Here is a 20787-nt window from a genome sequence, read left to right as displayed (position 1 = left end):
CCTTAACTTTTTTTTTTTTCCACTGAGAGTTTTGTATTAAAATATTCAGAATTGTGTGATACTTGTTTGTTTTTAAGTTTCCACACGTCTCTTTTGATTAAAACATGTTGGGTGACATTTCCTAGAATTTTTGTCAAATCATTTCTCATGTCAATTCCCTTCATCCTCATTGTTTCTGCTCTAAAAAAACTGGCATCTGGTAGTGATGATTTAGATGTCATTTCTGCTGATCTCATCCCCGACTCAGAGAAGACAGTAGGGGCTAAGTTCAGCCCCCACACCATATCTGATTTAGGCCTGGGAAGGCGTATAGCTAGTTCTCAACTTAGTGGGCAGAGGAAGAAACTGACACACTACTGGGCTCCAAGGCTCCTCAAGGTCACACTGATGGTCAAGGCCTGAGCTCCTGTTTTTTAGAGCAAGACTGAAAAGCACTCGACTGCTGAATTAAAAGCTGTGGGTACCAAGATGGGACCCGAGTCCCTGTCCCCAGTGCATCACAGAGGCTGCAGGAGCTCGCACAGTCGCATTGTCCAGTGTGGGAGCTGGGCCGGGAACTGCGGGGCGTGGAGTCCTCAGAAGCCAGCTCTCCCGGGCCCATGAGCACCCTGGATCGGGCCATCTCACTGCTGTCACAAAAACGAACAGGATGCTCAGGGGAGTGTCACAGCAGACAACCAACCAGCTTCCCACTGGCGTCTAAGTTCGTCCTCACAGCAGGGCTGGGACACAGGTGTCATTAGCCTCACTTTGCGAAGCGGCTCGTCAAGGATCCCACACTCCGTATACCGCCCAGCAGGAGCTGAGAGTCTCGGCCCCTCCCGTCCGCCAGACTTTGGCCGGAAAGGAACTTGGTCCGCCCGACCCTCCGTGTTCACGGTAAGGACAGCGGAGCCCCGACGGCGGAAGAGATCGCGCGGGGCTGCACGCAGTGCGTGCGGGGCCGGAGGGAAAGCCGGGGCGGCCGCGGGGGTGGGAGGGGAATCCGGGGCCGCGGAGGGGGCGGTGGGGCGGGGCGGGGCGGCGCGGCTGCGGCCGGGGGCCCGGGCTTTCCGGGGGCGGTCCCTGGCGGCCGCGCATTCCAGCGCCGCCGAGCGCAGCCCCGGGGCCGAGCCGCGCGTCCGGGCCGCTCCTGCGCGCTCCTTCCTCCGCGGGCTCCGAGGGCCGGGCACGTGCCGCGCCGAGACGCCCCCCGGGGCTGGACCGCCTCCCGCCGCAAGCCCGGGGAAGCGCTGGAGCCGTGCCTTGCCCCGAGCCTCCGGCAGACCCTGCGCGATCCGGCTGCGGCGGGGACCTCGGGCTTTCCTGAGGAGAGGCTCTGCGGATCCCGGGGTGAGTGGGGCTCCGTTCTCCCGTAGTTCCTACCCCAGCGTCCTCCCGACTGTCCTCTCCGTCCCCCTCTTCTGCCTCCTTCCTTCCCTGTCATCACTTTTGCGTTCCCCTTTTCTGTTTTGTTCAGCCCCGAACTTGCCAAAGCCACCTTCTCGGCCGATCTGGGGCCTCCCGGGAGCCGCCGCTCGGTGGGTGAGCCCAGCCCCGCGGCCGGCGGCTTCTCCCAAAGCCCCGCGTGGGAGGCACCAGGAGTTTGGAGTGGGGTGTGGGTTCCCTTGGTCCCGCACCAGCAGTTTCCCCATCCTGTCTCGCGGCCCTGTTTCTCCATCTGTGAAAGGGAGAAAATAATCTTTTGCGTACAGAAATCAAATGAGAGAGGGGGTGTGCAAAGCATCATGGAGAGGAGCCTTCCTTCCAGGTGCCCTCCTCCTCCTGCCTCCTTACTTCGGACTTGGTTGTTCCAGTCGTGGGTTCTCTTGCACCCCTTCTCTCCCCACCCCTTCTCTCCCCACCCCTCCACAAATTCCTTGAGGGTGGAGACTGTCTCTCCGTGGCCCATCTCCGAAGCCTCCTGAACACTTGGCCCAGGACCTGGCAAATAGGTGCTCAATACTGTTCACAGTGTGGAGGAACGAGCGGTGTAAACCTTGAAAACCTGCACAGTTGTGGGAGGTTGTTATTTTGAGTAGCGGGGCTGGACTCCTATTCCTGCAGCCGCACCCTTTCTTCCTGACTGACCCTGGTCCTGCTGGCACCCCGGGTTGGGGGGGGGTCGGTTCTCAGGGGTCTTTCTCTATTGAGTCCTCAGAGTTCTTGGCGGTGGTAGTGACCGCATCTCAGACATTGACGTCTCAAAGATTCCTTGAACAACTGCTAGGACCTGTGGTACCACCGCAGTGGGCAAATAAGAAGGCTTGCAAATGCCCGAATGGGGCTTGGGGGTGGGGGTGGGGTGGGAAGGACAAGTTTCTGGAAGTCTGGAGACATTCGGAGTCACTTTGATGAGGCATTTTCCCCATCTTGACCCGGCTCTCCAGGTCTGTAAAATGAAGTAGGGATGGAACAGCTGGGTGGCTACGGCTGGGCGTGATGTGCTCTCTTGGTTCCGTGGGCCAGCCAACTGTCCCGTGAGTACACGCAAGACAGCCCAGCCAAGCCCCAGGACATCATGTACTTATGCAGCAGTGACCGAAAAAGCTGAGGAGAAGCACTTCTCCACCGCAGCAGGGACCTCCTGTTTCCAGTTGTCCCGGGGTTATGAGTCATGCCACAGAGCTTACAAGTCATGCTCTCTCAAATGTTCCAAACAGTGACCTCTCAGGGCATCCCAGCTGTGGGCTCCACTGCATGAAAGGTCTGGGGATCCCCTGTCTCTGGCATAGCCTAAGAATCACTGAGCTGGGGTGAGGTGTTTGAGACATAAACCAAATTAGAGACTTTGGGGGCCTCCTGTGGTTGGGTCACATATGGGACCCAGGTGAGACAGGCCAAGGGAGTATGTGGCGGCCTCAGTTTCAGGGGCTTTCCTACCTGTATTCTGATCCTTCTTTTAAAAAGCGTGCATCTGTTTCTTCTCTGTTGTTTCAGATAAAGGAAATGTCTCCAAGGAATGAGAATCTTTCTTTTCATTGGTCTTACACTGCCACTGTTGGCAGTGGATTCAAAGATAGACATGTATACTCACACTCACAGTTTGTAGGAGTAAATGCTGGTGTTACCACACCCTGCGACAATCTCCCCAATGGGCCGGACAAGCCAAATGTTGTGATGATCATACTTGAGGGACTCCTGGATGGCTCAGTTGGCTCAGTGTCGGACGCCCGATCTCAGCTCAGGTCTTGATCTCCGGATAGTGACCTCAAGCCCCATGTTGAGCCTACTTAAAAAAATTATTGTACTTGACATTTACTGAGTGCTGACTATGAGCCAGGCATTATTCTAAACATATTACATGTGTTAATTCATTTAGTCTTTACCACAATCCTATGAGGTAGAGACCACCATTCTATCCATCTTATAGTTGAGAAGATGAGCTCCAGAGAGCGTAGGGGACTCACCCGTGATCACAGGAAGCTGCAGTTTACACCCAGGTTTCAGGGCCTATGCTCTGAACCTCTGAACCTCACTGGAATTATGGGGATCTGGGTTCAGATCTTGCTTCTGTCACTTACTTGCAGGGTGACTGAGGGGAGGATAAGTAAGAATTTGACAGCCACTGGACTAGTAAATCGCTAGGAACCCTAGTATCCTTCCAACTCACTAGGGAAACAGAAACATCCAAGAGAAAAGCCCAGCGGTGGCCAAAATGGGCCGGAACTATCCCTGGCTAGCATAGTGGACGACAGCAAACCAGATTCAACAACTACACTGTGTGCTTTACATCGCTTAGTGGTGCATAGCTTTAGTTTTCTTATGTTACTGATCTGGACTCCGATTGGCCAATTGGACTGGTGAATTGCTGGTGACCAACTACATAGGATCAGAGAGATTGAAATGGAGGAGGGAGAAGGAATGACAGAGAAAACTAAACTCCCCAAGTCAGTGTCAAGTGCTGGTGACCTACGTGTGGCGTGCCTGTCACCAGTCCTAATCCCCTGCCCCAGGCTGATGCTGACAATCGACCATCGGGACTTTGCACCTTGGAATCTCTGCAAGGCTAGGTAATCCTTAACTCGGTGCTCTGGCCAGCTTCTACCAATTGATCCTGGAGATTTTTTTTCTTGCTCTCCCAGATTTTCCACCTCATTCCTCTCGGGGATGGTCAAGAAAGTAACAAATGGCAAAATGGGAGACTTTTTTTTTGATGATGCTGGGTAGCATTTTAGGAAACACCTTGGGGCTTTTAAAGACTCATCTTCTCCACTCCTTGGTCCTTTCTTTCTTTTTTTTCCTTTAATGGCCTTCAACCTAAGACTGTCCTCGACCTGGGTCAGGGCTCTAGAGGAGGTAGGGTGTCAGGGGAGCAGAGTAAGACTTGGAGAGCCAGCTGGACCTTTAGGGATCACCGTGGCCACCCTTTCCAACTGACTGATGAGAGAAGGAGGCCCAGTTTGAAGGAGGGACTTAGGCTCACACAGTGTAGTCATTTTCTTTTCTTTTTTTTTTTTAAGATTTAATTTATTTATTTGAAAGAGAGAGAGAGGGGAGAAAAGTCAGCAGGAGAAGCAGACTCCCTGCTGAGCAGGGAGCCTTATGTGGGACTCAATCCTGGAACTCCAGGATCATGACCTGAGCTGAAGGCGGTCACTTAACCAATTGAGCCACCCAGGCACCTCCATTCATTTTCTAATGCTGTAACAACATGACATCAATTTAGTGGCTTCAAAAAAATCAAATTTGTTTGTTATGGTTCTCCAGGTTAGAAGTCTGGTGTGGGTCTTTCTAGAAGAAAATCAAGGCGTTGCTGGCTGAATTTCTTTCTGGAGTCTTTAGGGGAGAATTGGTTCCTCGCTAATTTGAGCTGATGGCAGAATTCAGTTCCTGTGGCTTTGGGACCAAGGTCACCATTTCCTCGCTGGCTGTCAGCTGGGGGCCATTCCCTGCTTCTACAGACCTCCTCACTCCTTGGCTCATAGCCAACTTCCTCTGTCTTCAAAGCAAGAAACGGTGAGACAGGTGCTTCTCATGCCATATTTCTCTGACCGTCCTGCCTTTCTCTTCACTTTTAAGGACTCGTGTGATTAGACTGGGCCCACTTGGTGGTCCAAGAGAATTTCCTGATCTCAGAGTCTTTTAATCACATCTGCAGAGTTCCTTTGCTCCTGTTTTCATGACTCTGCTCTCTGAGTCATGCTTCCTTTTTCATAGTCACGGTTCCAGAGACCAGGACGTGAACATCTTCGAGGGGCCGCTGTTCTGTCTGCTGTCTGTATTTTAGGAGATTGACTGTTCCTGATCACATAGCTTTGTAGGGGAGTCACAGCACTGTGGTGCCCTTGCAGCTTTGTCACTGACCTACACTACCCCCTCCCCCTCCCAGCCCACCCCAAGGAGAGTCTCCTTTGTTGGCCCAGCACACAGCATGCACTTAGTCACTGGTAAATAACCGTGATGGATGGTAGAGGCTTAAGCAGGATGCTGTGGATTTGGCCTGGGCTTCTCTGCTGGCTCCCTGTTGGTTTCTAAGACTCTGTGATTGGCTGGGTCCAATGGGTACGTGCAGACTTGAATAGCTCTGGCTGTCTTTCTGATCTCTTTGAAATATCCTGGTGTTTTTCCATTTTTCCAGCCACAGAAGAGCCGATAGAAACTCAGGCAGGGAAAAGGTCTTTAGACTGTTAAGAATTTTGATGGAGACGGAAGCCAATTGGGGCAAAACAAGAACAGAGTGCTCCTCGGGGACCTCGGGTGATTGGAGAAAGTCCTCTGATTTGATTCATTTCACATTTTTGATAGTTGTGTGTCCTGCCCGTCCCTTCCTCTGGCCCCGTCTTTGGAACAGAGGTCCCTAGTGAGATGGCTTGGCTTGGTAAATGCTTGAGGCTATTACAGAAGGGGAAGAGGACTGTCTCCGAGGGTGAATGTGAGATGGGGATGCTCGCCCCCCCCCCCCCAGGAGTAAGCCTGGGAAATCCCCTCCCTTTTTATCAGCTTTCTGTTCTGAGAACAGAGAAGGAAAGTTTCCTACTGTAGACCGCAACTCCCCCACCCCCACACTCAGCTCCGTGCCCAGCTCTGGAGCACAGGGAATCCTAGAGAACGTTCTTCTGAAAGGTCAGCCCTCCTCCCTTCTCTGCCTGGTAGGTACAGTCTAGTCTGGGAAAGGAGGAGCCCCTCATAATCCTTGTGCATGAGCAGAGAGCCCGGAAAGTGATCAAGTTAGAGGATGCATTTTGTTTTCGAGAGGGGATTCTGACTTTTAAGATCATGGGGGTGAGGACACTTTCTGGACAGCTAAGTCCCACCGAAACTGATGTCTGAAGTTCTCCTGTCTGTACTCACCCCTCACCCATCTTAGGTTTAGTGGGCACACCCTGTGTGCCAGGGCCCGTGAGCGGTGCTGGCGGTACAGCCAGGAACGGGAGGCAAGTCTTCTGCTCTCCTGTGCTTGCATTTGAGTGGGTAACGATAGCCAGGAAGAACACACACACCAGCGAACAAACAAGCTAATTTTCAGATTGTGAACAGTGTCTGAAGACATTAAAACAAGGTCTGAGACAGAGCATGATGGCCGAAGGAGGGTGGTGATTTAACGAGGTGGTTCTGGAAAGGCTTTTCCAAAGAGATGACCTTTAAGTTGAGACCTGGACACTGAGACACTGGTCGTGGAAAAGCAAGATCTGCAGGGAAGAGCATTCTAAGGAGAAGGAACAGCAAGCAGGACTGGAATCAGGACAGTAGCTGCCCCAGGCTAGGAAGCGGTCAGTGGAGCCTCTTCTCGGGACTTGCTTTCTCTGTCTGGCCTAGATGCTCCATTCTTCTCAGATGATTGCCCTAGCTCCTCCTGAGGGTAGAGCCTTAGGAAGGGGTCCTGTCAGTGGAATGATGCTGGTAAGCCCCCGAGTCTGCTCCCTGGGTGGGAACGGTCAGCCTCATTCTCCCTATTTGGCAGGATGCCCAAAGAGATGGCCCTGGCGTCAGTGACTCAGAGCTGGGGCCCACTGCCTGCTCTCTGGCCTCAGTGCCCAGAGCTGTCTGCTCAGAGCCCTGGCAGTGCTGGCCCGAGGCCACACCTGTAGGAAGCTACCTGCCTCGGTCTGCTTTTTCTCCCACTTTAATTAAGTGGATAATTAAGCTTGCCAGCCAGCAGGAAGTCATTTATTTTATTGCTTTCTTCCTCAGTGAGCTCCTTGGTGGTAAAACCGGTTGGATAACCATGGGCAATGCCTCCGAAGTTAATTGCTACCTGGGCTCAGATGCGCAGGGTGTGCTTTTCCTGCGGGAGATCAAAGCCGGGACAGACTCTCAAAGGCTGTGCGTCTGAAACTATCCCTGTCCTTTCCTAGATCAGCCTTGGAGTGGGGCCCCTGAACGCTCTGAATTTAGGAGCTCGGCTGTGTCCCCCAGCTCAGTGTTACATGGATGAAGTCCTTATGTGTACCAGGCATGGTCTGAAGTCAGTGCTTTGTAGGTATCAGCTCATTCAGACCCCAAGATATCCCAAACAAGTAGCTACTACCAGTAGTTATTCCTGTTCCCATTTTACAGATGAAACAGAAGCTTAGAACGGTTAAGCTTCTTGCCTAAGCCATAAGGGCTTCATATGCCCCCCGGCACGCCCTATATCTTAGCACCGCGGGGCTTCATTGATGTAGCTATTCTATTCATTCTGCCTTTCTTTTTATTTTTTCCTTTTGAACACCTACTTCTCTTCAAAGCCTATATCAAAGTCCCCCCCCCCCTTTTAAAAAAAATTTATTTATTTGACAGGCAGCAAGAGAGGGAACACAAACAAGGGGAGTGGGAGAAGCAGGCTCTCCAAAGAGCAGGGAGCCCTATGTGGGGCTTGATCCCAGGACCATGAACTGAGCTGAAGGCAGACACTTAACGATTGAGTCACCCAGGCGCCCAGTCCCCCTTCTTTTTAAAGCGTTCTGTTTTACTTAGATAAGAGCAAAGGAATGAAGATGAGTATTTCTTTGAGCATCTGTTATGTTTCAGGACTATATGCCTGTTGTCTCGCTTAATCCTCACAAAAGTAGAATTCAATATAGTGGCTCTTAGTGTCCCTATTTTTTTTAAAGACGAGAAGACTGAGGTTTAGAGATTTTAAGTAACTTGCCCCAAGTCACACCTCTGATAAGGATGGAAAGCAGCATTCAGATCAAAGATCGTCTTACCTGCAGTCTTTCTCTTTCTCTTTCCACTTCCTTCCTCTTCTCCAAGAGCGTGTGCTTTACACCTTCAAAGTCGGAGTGTTCTGCCTTGTATGGCAACCAGCAGTTTACCAGCGGTGTCTTTTCCCTGCAGAAGAGGGTGAGCTTCTTAGGGACAAACATCTCCATCTCTGCCCCCACTCCTCGATGCCCAGCGTGAATCACGGCACCGTCCGTGTTTACTGAATTGCTGCGCCCTCTGTTTCCTGCTCGGACTGGAGGAATCTGTCAGGTTGATCAAGCACGTCATTGGTTGATTTTTAAAAATCCATTAATACGGACATTAATGGTTGATAAAGGGAAGACATGCACCGAACTGCATTCACCAGAGATTCTGACAGGACTTATTTTTGGTTGAGGGGCGTGTGTGTGTGTGTGTGTGTGTGTGTGTGTGTGTGTCCCTGAAAAACCATCTCACCCGTCCCACCTACTGTGATGTGGCCTAGGGCTCAGGGCATCAAGGCTCCCATGGCTTTTACGCAGTAAAGAGGTAGAATCAAGAAGCCTGGCTGGCTGTCATTCTGCTATCAGTTTGTTCCCTCCTGTTGCTTTCTCCACCTGGACTCCTTACTTTCTCCCAGTAAACATCCTAAACAGGAGAGTGATAGCATTTGAAAAGAGCATGCTGGGGTGCCTGGGTGGCTCAGTTGGTTAAGCAACTGCCTTCAGCTCAGGTGGTGATCCTGGAGTCCCAGGATTGAGTCCCACATTGGACTCCCTGCTCACCGGGGAGTCTGCTTCTCCCCTCTCATGAGTGCGCTCTCTGTTTCATTCTCTCACATATATGAGTAAAATCTTAAAAAAAAAAAAAAAAAAAGAGCATACAGACCAGGAGGCCTGAGTTTTCCCCTCAGTTCTGCCCTTAACTTGCTGTGTGACCTTGGGCAAGTCATTTCCTTCACCTATAAAATGGAAGGGAGGCTGTGTGGTTTAAGCTAGGTAGTATCTAAATTCTATGTAGATTTCTAGAATGCTATGACTCTATAGAGATTTCTTCTCCACAGAATAAACCCATTATGAAATAGTATTGCTGTGTTAGTTTTCTGTTACTGCCATAACAAATTAACACCAATTTGGTGGCTTAAAAATACATTCATGACCTCACAGTTTCCTTGGTGGGTCCTTACAAAACTTCAGTCAAGGTATCAGCCAAGTTGTATTTCCCTCTGGAAGATGAATTAGGAAAGACTCTGCCTGCAGGCTCACTCAGATTGTTGGCAGATTTGTTTCTTATAACTCAAGGCCAGCCGAGCAGTGTCTTTGACCTCAGGGAAAGCTTCAGTCCTTGGCTGAAGGCCGCTCACCTGATTAAGTCAGGCCCACCCAGGATGATCTTTCTGTTTACTTTAAAGTCAGGGGATCTGGAACTTTAACTACATCTGCAAAATCCCTTCATGCTTGTTATGTGACCTAACCCAATCTGAGGGGTGGCACCAGGGAACAGAGATTATGGGGCTCATCTTAGAGTTCTACTTACCACAATCACTTTATAGAAATATCCTCTTTACAGTTCTGAGCATACTAGAACCAACTTTCTGTTTTGTGAGTTAGGTCAAATGACTTAGCATATGAAATCAGTTCTAAAAACCTCTTGTTCTTACACTAAAATTATTCTGCTTTCAACTTGTTTTTTAATGCAGTATTTTGTCCTTCCCTTTTTTCTCATGTACTTATCCTCAAAGTTATTTTCTTCCAATACCATTAAATGAATTTATATTACTACATAATTGGGAATTTTATATACATAAATATAGTATAATGTATATTCCCATTATATATTTTAAATATTAAATTTAATATTATAGTAAATACGTTAATACATAAAAATTATTCCCAAAGATAAAAATTTAAATGTTAACTATTTATATTTAATTAGTTTTAGTACTTTATATTGGAAATCATATATTATAGAAAACTATTAATTTAAGAACTCTTCTCTGTGCTTAGCTGATTTAAAAAAACTTTTTATTCTATCAGTATTCAGAAGAGTTGTGTTGAACTCCCCCAGTGTCACTGTGGCTTAATCTGTTTCTCCTTAGAATTCTGAAATTAGGTACAGAAAAATTAAAAATCATTTTATTTTTTGGTGTCCCTAGTTATACTATTTGCCTAAAACTCTTTCTCTGACAGTAAGATAATTCTACTAGCTTAAACAACTCGTGAATAGATGGTATTTGAGTCCTTTAACTTTTTTTTTTTTTAGATTTTATTTATTTATTTGACAGACAGAGATCACAAGTAGGCAGAGAGGCAGAGAGAGGAAGGGAAGCAGGCTCCCTGCTGAGCAGAGAGCCAATGCAGGGCTTGAGCCCATGCGGGGCTTGATCCCAGGACCCTGGGATCATGACCCGAGCCGAAGGCAGAGAGAGGCCTCAACCCACTGAGCCACCCAGGCACCCCTATAGTCCTTTAACTTTTAATCTTTCTGAATCCCCATGTGTCTCTTATAAAAAATGTGTATTTGTATATATTTTAAAGTTATATATATATGCCAGTGGTTTTTGTTGGTTTAAGTTTAAATCTACTATCTTTCTTTGTGTTTTCTCTTTGTTCAATGTGTTCTATTTTTCCCTCTTTCCCTTTTCTCTGGAAGTTATGTACTCTTTTACTATTTTTTAAATGACTATCCTAGAGATTACAGTATATATCCCTGATTTAACAAAGTCTAATATTATTTGGTTCTTCTGCCCTTTCCAGACAATGCAAGAAATCTGGAAAACTTTAATTCTATTTCTTTTACTATTTATTTACTATTTTAATTCTGTTTTGTCTGAAAATGTCTTATTTCATCTTAACCCTTGCCAGTTATTTTTGTTCAGCGCTTTAAAGATATCATTCTGCTCTTTTCCAGATTCCATTCTGTTGAGAAGTTAGATGTCAGTCTAATTGGTTTTCTTTTTTTTCTTTTTTTCAAAGATTTTATTTATTTATTTGACAGAGAGATCACAAGCAGGCAGAGAGGCAGGCAGAGAGAGGAGGAAGCAGGCTCCCTGCTGAGCAGAGAGCCCGATGCGGGGCTCGATCCCAGGACTCTGAGACCATGACCTGAGCTGAAGGCAGCGGCTTAACCCACTGAGCCACCCAGGCGCCCCTAATTGGTTTTCATTTGAAGATCCTGTTTTTTCTCTTTATGGTTCCCAGCAGACTTACAGTAATGTGCTCTTCTTTCCCTCTGCTTCATTCTAAGTGTTTTTTTTTTTCTTTTTAGTTCACTAATTCTTCTTTCTTCTATGTTGCATCTGCTGTTAAGCCCATTTGTTGAATTTTTATTTCTATTTGTATTTTTCAGTTCTAGAATTTCTATTTGATTCTTTAAAAAAAAAAAATCTGTCATGTTCTTTCTTATTGTTTCCAATTCTCTGTCAAAATTCTCAGTCTCCTTGAACATAGTAAGCAAGGTTATTTAAAGGGTGTGCCTGAGGGACAGCTCCAATATCTGGAGGCCCTGTAGATCTTTTTCTTTTTTCTTTTTTTTTTTTTTAAATATTTTATTTAATTATTTGTCAGAGAGAGAGAGGGAGAGAGAGCAAGCACAGGCAGACAGAATGGCAGGCAGAGGCAGAGGGAGAAGCAGGCTCCCTGATGAGCAAAGAGCCCGATGTGGGACTCGATCCCAGGACGCTGGGATCATGACCTGAGCCTAAGGCAGCTGCTTAACCAACTGAGCCACCCAGGCATCCCTGTAGATCTTTTTCTATTGTCTGTTGTTTCTGATGGTTCTGTTCTTGTCATCTTGTCTTTTTTCAGTCCTGATTATTCTCGGTTTTGCATTAGACATTACGTTTCAATAAAAAAATTTTGAAGCCGACTGTGACGTGCCCTCCTCTGGAGAGGATGCAGGTTTGCTGCTGCCTGGCCCCGGGGAGGAACTGGCAGTGTGAGACAACCTTAATTCAGTTCCAGGGACTGTGAGGATTCAAACCTGGGTCGCAGTCTCTGGGGTTGGAAAGCTTCTAGTTCTCTCTTAGCACTGAGTGCCCTTTGAAGTCCCACCTCAGAATGCAGAGGTTTTATTCTCCCTGTCTTGGCAGTTCTTAGATCCCTGAGTCTGTCAGAAACTCTGCTTAGTCTCCATCCTCCACTAGGGGAAATGCTGCTTCAAATGCCAGGCTCATCTCCCTGGATTTCTGTCTGTTTCTAGATCTTAGCCTGGCAAGTCCTTGTTATTTTATTACTTCTTAGTGCCTTCAGGCAGTTTTTTAGGTTTGTTTGTTTGGTTGGTTGGTTGGTTTTTTTGGGGGGGAGGGGGTCCAATTTTTCCAGTTGTCCTCAGTAGGAGGTTTGGTCAAAATGGCCTAGTTTGCCATCACCAGAAGTGAAAGTCCTGATTTTTGTAGACTGCGTGTCTTTTCTTAATTCTCTAAATTCAGAATGCATTTGGCCAAAAGCAATGCGTCTGACTGAGACTTAGGAAAAAGAGCTGTGGATCTGGCATCTTCGTAGTCCATGCTCTTACTCCTGGGTCTGTGTGGAGGCTGTGGAGATGAATATAGGGACAGGAGACCTGAGTGTGAATGTCACTTTGCTTAGCTTTATGATCACTAGCTGCTTAACCTCTCCTGGCTTTCATTTCCACATCTGTAAAATAATGTATCCAACACAGGATTATTGTGAAGTTTAAGTAAGTTAATGTGTGGGATGAGGCCTTGCACAGTACTTAGCACTTGGTATTTGTTAAATGCTAGCTTTTTTGATCCTGTATTTAAGAAGAGGGGTACTTAACTTCTCTGTGCTTCCTGGAAGTGAGTCATATCTTCTGAGTAAATAACGGTAGTTCCTAAGAGAGTACCTAGTATATAGCAAGTATTTGAATGAATGAATGAATGAATGAATGAATGAACAAACGAACAAACAGACATCCTGGACAGAGTTACTTGTCCTCATGGGGCTTAACCAAAACCAATATTACTTCGTCAGAGGGTGAGAGCTGCTTGCTAGGGAGTGAGTCTCATGATGGAAAGGTGGGTAGATAGCACAGAGTAGTCATCCTGCATTCAGTTATTCTAAAACTATGGACTGCAGGAAATTTTAATATATGAAATTTATATATCTTTTGTCGGCGCTAGAAAATTTGCCATATGGTAGAATTGGCCGGAATGATGATTTTTGTTTTTCCTGCAAAAGATTTTCACTTGCTTATAAAAACTGGCCTCTCACAGGGCTCGTGGTGAAGGGCCCAGATGGCATCAGTGGCTGGTGATGCCAGTGGCCTATTTGCTTGTCAGCGCAGAGTGGTGTTAACACAGCTTCTTAGACAAACTTATATTGAACATATGTCAGTGCTTACTTATTCACTTAATGACGTCATTAGGAGATAAAGTATGCTGGCTTAAATTGACAGGAGTTTAGTCCTAACTGCTGTTTTACCTCCCATGGTCATAAAAACATCACATTTTTATCTGATACGGTTAAATTTGTGATACGAATTGTTTGGGCCACAGTCTGACGTGACCCATTCATCAGAAATAACAAGCAGTGTATCTGCAAAGCAAATGATAAGCAGATTGATCTGTGGTTATTAATTAGATGTGCCAAGAAACAGGGTTTTATGCACTCACAAGGAACCACGCACCCGGATGCCAGATAGAGGTCAAACAGAAGTCAGCTAGCAGAAGCCTAGAGTCCTGCTTTTTCTCAAGGAAAACTTTCCAGTGTGCCATTAAAGATGCTGGGCATCTGCTTTACGTAGTTCTTATTTTGGGGACAAAACTTGTCTTTCACTGTGGGGAGAGGTGTTCCATGGGAAGAAACAGCCCGTTGGAGGGCACGTTTGAAGACTGAGAAGGTTGAAACAAGGAGTGAGAACTCCCTGTGTGCTCGGACACCTGGCCACAGTCATGGCCAGTCTTGGAACCCTGGAACAGTAATGGCCCTGGGAGGGCCGTTGGAGAACATCACAACCTGTGGTTTTCAGACTGTGTTCTGAGGAGCCCAGGGGCTTAAGGGGAAGCCGAACAGCTGTGCTGTACCAAGCAAACAGGCTGTGCTGTAAGCAGGGACACCAAAATAACACCTGGGAAAATTAGTTTTAGGTGTTATGGTTTGGTATTGCTTTTAGTTTGAATTGTATGTGGGAAAGGGGTGAGCAACCTAATCTTCTCTATTGCTTATGGCTCTAAGGATGTTTATCCAGCCCTAAAGGCTGGAACCCCAAACCCCTCCTTTGCCTCCTTCCTGTCATTCTACAGCAGCTCTGCTTTTTTTTTTTTTTAATATATATATATATTTATTTATTTGACAGAGAGATCTCAAGTAGGCAGGGAGGCATGAAGAGAGAGGCGGGGGGGGGGGGGGGGGGAAGCAGGCTCCCTGCTGAGCAGAGAGCCCAATGCGGGGCTCGATCCCAGGACCCTGAGATCATGACCTGAGCCGAAGGCAGAGGCTTAACCCACTGAGCCACCCAGGAGCCCCTAGAGCAGCTCTGCTTTTGTTCTTGTGATCAGGGTTCTAAATAACGCCATGTGCAAAAGAGTATAATCTAGCGTACAGGTGACAGAAAATGTTTCATTTATTTATCTACTTGTTCTCTTCTGCTTTGTGTTGCTCAGGCAGTGATTTGATCGGATTTATGTCTTTGAATGATTATTCTGGAAGAAGGTGGGGTTAAGGCGGGGAAAGACCTCCAGACCTCCGTTTTAGCCTTCTGTGAAATATGGCTGGCTGTAGCTGCTGTGATTCGTGGTGGTGAATGAGCCCTGAAGGCTGAGTTCCTGTAAATGACAGGTTTTCCATATGAAAGTCAGCCAAGGAAATTATTCCTGGCATTTGGAGTCACGGAAACTGTTTGATGTTAATGGGTTTACCAGAAAGGGCTTTTGTGGGGTTCTTTTGGCCCAGGGCAAGCTAGCTGTTGATGTAATCAGGAGACCACAAAGAATGATTTCTGCCGCCTCTGTCCTTCCTTAGTGCACGGCTCCTGTGACTCATGCTTCTGTGTCTTGGACTTGGGAGTAAGTGATCACATTTCTAAGGCTGAGGTATGGCTAGCCTCTGCCTCTCCCTCCTGGGCAGGCCCCAGCCTGATGATAATCCTGGTCTCCCAGGCTTGCCAGAGGCTTCTCCTTCATCCTGGACCTCGCCTACATTTGACTGGCTACAGAGCACCTGGGAATCAGTTGCCAAATCACAGTTCTGAAGAGAGTCACAGCAGCCTTAGAGATCCATGGGTCTAGGGGTTCCCAAAGCTGGCTGCATATTGGGGAAAATGGCCCCCTCCTGTCCCCTCTTGAGTCAAATTCAGTAAGTCTGTAATGAGACCCAGAAATTAGTGTTTTGTTTTGTTTTTTAAATCCTGTCCTAAGATGGTTCTTACTTGACACAGTATAGGACATTTGGTGAGCACTGATCTAGGCTCATACTTGAATTTTTTGGACCATTTTACCCTCAGTCTTGACTTAAGAAAATTAAATGTAAGACATGCTCATGATTAGAAATTTCAAACAGCATGAAAACACGAAGAATAGAAAGCAAAAGCTTCTCCCACTCCTAGTTCAGCCCCCAGGTAAGCATTATCGAACACTTTCTTTAGATTCTGCTCATAAATGATTTTACATTTATGTATCATTCCCTATCTGTCTACTTAATTCTACAAAATCTGAGCCAGAGGAATAACCCTATCCACATTATTCTGCACTGTATCTCCCCCATTCCCTGCTTAAAATATTCAGAACTCACTGTAGATCATTCTTTTTAATAACAACCATTAAATATGTAAACATTTGTGACACACTTGGAACAATACTTGGTGAGTAGTAAGCACTATATATTTGTCAAATGAGTGAATGGGGGCAGCTGCATGGCATACCAATACGTGGATATACGCTGTTTTACTCTTGTGGACACTTGTTGCATTGGTTGCTATAACAAACAAGGTAGAAATGAACATCCTTGTGTGTATATCTTGGGGGCTTTGCCTTGGATATGGCTATTAGCACCTTACTTAGCGGGGCAACAGCAGGCATGGAGCCAAAGGCATTAGAAGGAAAAGGTACTAATTAGAACAAAGCAGGGCATTGGACTGGAATTGGAATTTTGTCTGGACCTAGAATCACAGAAATACAGATCTCAGATCTAGAAGGAACCACAGGAGAATGTTTGGTTCACCCTTGTGCCCTCTGGGTAGGGAATGGGTTCCATCTGTGGTTCCTAGGTTGTACCCTGAGCCCTGGGAGCCACAGTGAACTCACTGGAAAAGTGTGTGTATGGGGGCTGCGGGATCTGTAACATGTTTGCAAAGACACTGTGCAAACAACTAGCTCAAGAAAGTTGACGGTTGTAACGTTAACTTTACTAAGGTCCCTTTGGCGATGCTCTATTTCGTGAAGCTGTTTCTGGAGGGTGCCAGGATACAGCAGCTGGTGTGCATAAATGAACGTGCGACGGGAAGTGGGCGTGGTGTTGTCAAGTCTGACTCCAGAGTCTGCAAAGTTGTGCAGTTCGTAACCACTGCCCACGTCCCATTAGCAAGTAACTGGTGAAGAATGAAATAAAAATATTTTCTTCTTTCAACTTGTGTGCACTATTTTTTTTTTAACAGCTACAAATCTTTAGGACATAAATACTTAGTTGTTTGAAGCTAACTCCGCAAGAAATGGAACTGCTAGGTATTTCTTTGGGCCCACAGAGCTGTGAAAAAATTTCTAAGATACTAAGGGTGCTGTGAATTGGAAAAAGTTTGTGAACAACAGATTTACAGCCTGTCCAGAACTCCTAACTGTTAAGTGGGAGATGCCACGCTGACTTGGTTTAAAGGCAGGGAATTATTCACTTCTGTGTCTGGGTGTCCGGCGTTGCACTTGGCATCAGACTGTGTGGGGTTCAGGTCCTGAAGCCTCCATTTCTCCTTCCATCTCTAAGATGGGCTGTCTGTATGTGGGTGAGACAGCTCCCTGCCCATCCTTTCCAGACTCCCCTCCTTTTGGTTTAGCAATCCGCAGCAGAAAGAATCATCTTTCCCAATAGCTTGTGCATAAAATCTCTGGGAGGACTTTGGCTGCCCCGGCCTGGGTCCCTTGCCCAGCCCCAGAACTGAGGCTTTGATTAGTGATGGCCACGCCTAGAGCACACACCCCGCCGTGCTCAAGTGAGCACCCTCAGTAAACAGCACGGGATGGGTAGGTTCTCCACAGAAAAGAGCAGGTTTTGTTACCAGGAGAATGGGAGAAGGGACCCAGGACCAAAAACAGTCTTCCATTTTAACAGACGAGAGGCCGGACTCGTAATGTGGTAGTGGGAGGGTTAGGCATGAAGGCTCTGGAGTCGCACCCATCTGGCTTCACTTCCTTGGGCAGATTCACTACATCTGTAAAGGCTTTGGAGTCCTTGTCTGTAAAATAGAAATAACTGAAGATAAAGTTCAAGAATACAAAAGGCTGGCAGTAATAGTCCTCACCTCATGGAGGTGGTGCTTGGAAGGCTAAGTGAGTTAATACACAGAAAGTGCCTAGCACTGGGCCTGGCACGTAGGAAGCGCTCTGTAAGTGAGCTCATTATTCTTACTGGTCAGGTAACCTTAAGAGCACAGGTAGTAAGTGACCCAAGCTTCGGGCTCCCGGAGAGGGTGCTAGATAGTGACGTCCTCTTCCCTGTCTGTCACAGAGTGAAGCAGCATGGACGCCGTCAGCCAGGTCCCGATGGAAGCCGCGCTCCCCAAGCACATCCTGGATATCTGGGTCATTGTCCTCATCATCCTGGCCACTATTGTCATCATGACCTCCCTGTTGCTGTGCCCTGCAACGGCAGTCATTATCTATCGCATGCGGACTCATCCTGTCCTCAACGGGGCCGTCTGAGATCAGTCTCCCAAGAGTGATGTGGACGATGTCCCCTCCCCCAACCTCTTCCTTCTCCAGAAAGCAGCAAGAGGGGCTTTGGAGTGTGGACTCTGGAGCCTGCCCTGTGAGAGGAGACCGGGGTTCTTGTTTGGATTCTGCCACCGGCCAGCTGTGTGAGTCCAAGCAAGGGACCTAATTCTGTGGGTTCCAGGTTCCTTCTCTTTTAAATGGGGATCATGATCCCTGCCCTTCCTACCTCATAGGGTTGCAAGGACCAATGACTCGGTGGAGATGAAAGCTGTTTGCGATTGTGAGCAGTAAGGCCGCCACTGTGAGGTGTTACTGCTCAATGCTGAGAAGCTTCGAAGAACCAAAGCACCTAATTGCTGACAATGGCCTTCAAGGAGGTGAAGAAGACGCTGGGGGCAGAACAGCCTTCACCAGCGCCCCCAAGGTCAAACAAAGCAAAGGCATCCTGTCCTCATTCCAAAGGGCCAGCAGCACCTTGGCTCAAAGACATTTTCTTTGTGGTGCCACTCCCTCAAGTTATGTAATTTGGAGGGAATTGAGCGTATTAGGGGGAGGGAGTTGGGTGGAGCTTCCCAGGACCTCCTCTGTGCCAGAACATCTACCCCTGTAACAACCTAAAGGAGGCTCCGCTATTTCTTGGCAATGCCAAGGGATCTGGGGTGATGGGCTTCTTTCTGCATTGGGAGTCTCCTCGCTTTGACACTCAAGCAATGTTGGGAAACACAGGGTGGCTGAGTGGCCTGGGCAGCCTTCAGGATCTCCAGCCCCCCCCCCACTTGTGTGCCCCACATTTGAGGAGCTCTGTACCCCCACCCCGAGCACCCTCTGTAACCAGCTCCATGGTGTAAAGTGTCCACCCTTCATTCCCTCCCACCAGCACTGCAGCCAGTCTAAGCTACAGATTTTAAGAGATGTTCCCAGGATTTTTGGAACTAACTCAAAACAATGGTTATTTTAGATGGTATGATCTATATTTATAGAGAGAGATTTCTGGACCACTCAAGCTTCTTGACCAAAATCAGGAACATCTTGGGATGTATTAAATTATGTAAAAAGATAGCACAGATGTCAGAATATTGTGTGAACTGATGCTTTTATGTGGTCTGATTTCATTGATGTATACAACCAATTTCCAATAAAGTGCTAGAATGAACATGTCTGAGGTCTTTCTTTAGAGAGCACTTATTAAATAAAGCTCAGGAACTCAGGTAAATGATTCCACTGAATTTATGGGCCTTAGAGACAGTTTGAATGTAAGAACTGAAAGGGAAAGAGAAGAATCCAGTCCACTTCTGGGTAGTTGCACAGTTTACATTTACATGGACATAGGATGCAGAGGGAAGGACATGTTTTATAAGTAAGCGATAAGTTTCGTATTAGACATGTCAAGTTCAAGGTGATTGTGATCTTCAGGCAGACATTTTCAGGATGCAACTGGAAACCTGGGGGTGTTCTTTGGCAAAGATTTTATGGCTGGAGTTATGCTTTGGGAGATTATCTGCAGACGGTAGACATGCCCCACAAGTGGACAGGACCACCCAGGCAGAGCACTCAGACTGAGGCGGTAAGGTGCTAAGTGTAGAACTTGGCAAAACTGGTACATAGAAGTGGAAGAGGGATGGATGGGGTGGGGGAGAGAAAAACCAAGGAGATGGAAAAGGTCATGTGCTAAGAGGTGATATGAGGGGGATGCAATCATATTGTGTGAGTTAAGGAATGAGTTGGAGGAGAGGAAGTGGAGACAGAACGGACACCGCATTCCAGGAATAGGACTGTGGTATAGAGGTAAGGGAGGAGGGTTTGGGTCAAGGGGGAATAGGTATATGTGAAAAGATTCTGATTGTTTGCTCAGCATCTCTCCCAACTTTTGCTTTTCTTTTCTTTTCCCTTAATATGCCTTCCTGGGGGACAAAGGCTAGAAAGTGAAAACCTACAATGAACGTGAACAGTGCATTTCCCTAACTAAACTATAGCCAGAGGTTCAGACGTGATTTAGGTTTTGCTAATCATATGCACACACGTGAGGCTTCCGTGTGGGACCTAGTTGGGCGGGGACAGAGACCATAGGGTGCCAAGCATCCACGGTTCCATTGTCAGTCCATAGCTATGGGCATAAGACAGAGCCAAGAATTCTGCGTTTTTAACGGAGCGCCCTGTCCTTTGAGAAGCATAGTACTGAAGTTCCTGGGAACTTTTTCACTGTGACAGCTGTCCAGAACTTACACCTCCTAATTGCTTGCTGGAGAGAAAACTTGGAACATTTGTAACTGATAAGCATAGATCAGTCTCCTGTAGTTCAAGCCTACGAGAAGCAGCTCACTGGGAATTGCTGGACGTGGGATGTAGGCTGTGTGTGCGCTACTTAGCCCTTCCGAGTCTGATTCTGGGTCTGTAAAGTGGAAGGTAACAGAATTAAATGAGAAAATCTTTCTGATTTTAGGGTGGAGTGTAAATAGGCAGTCCACCAGGGTGGCGATACTGCTCTCTCTCGCTTGCTCTCTCTTTTTTTTTTTTTTTCCCAAGTGGAGTAGTTAGCTCACAAGTTTCAGCCATCCTATCACATTCCTAGCAGCTCAGCATTTCATTTTTCTGGTTCTAGTTTCTGAAGGTAACTTAGGATCATCCAGTCCAACCCCCTCTAAAATAAAGTAATCCCCTCTCTAATGAGAGGGTTGCCCCGTGTGGCCTGTTCAGTAATTTCCAGTGTTGTTTTAGATCACCTGCGACAGGTTCGCCCAGGAGAATTCATTTATAAGTGTGGCTCCCAGGGGCAGGCTTTACGCTTACTGAGAATCCCTGGGAAAAGGCCTTGCGTATCCGTTTTGTAACAAGCTCCC

General features: G+C 47.1%; 1 protein-coding gene across 1 annotated transcript; it reads left to right on the top strand.

The window, feature by feature from the left end:
- The first annotated feature begins 1222 nt into the window (after positions 1–1222).
- On the top strand, positions 1223–19101 carry LOC111141137 (small integral membrane protein 3). The gene is made up of 2 exons (XM_022493485.1): positions 1223–1332; positions 17745–19101. Exon 2 carries the CDS (start codon positions 17756–17758, stop codon positions 17936–17938), a length of 183 nt encoding a protein of 60 aa, XP_022349193.1. The 5' UTR covers positions 1223–1332; positions 17745–17755; the 3' UTR covers positions 17939–19101.
- Positions 19102–20787: the final 1686 nt, after the last annotated feature.

Source organism: Enhydra lutris, unplaced genomic scaffold (genome assembly GCF_002288905.1).
Source record: "Enhydra lutris kenyoni isolate GAN:26980312 unplaced genomic scaffold, ASM228890v2 scaffoldscaffold5, whole genome shotgun sequence".
NCBI classification, from domain to species: Eukaryota; Metazoa; Chordata; class Mammalia; order Carnivora; family Mustelidae; genus Enhydra; species Enhydra lutris.
This window is presented reverse-complemented; position numbering and strand designations above follow the sequence as displayed.

Coding starts and splice junctions, on each gene's coding strand:
- LOC111141137 (XM_022493485.1), top strand. CDS start 17,756: ATGGACGCCGTCAGCCAGGTCCCGATGGAAGCCGCGCTCCCCAAGCAC.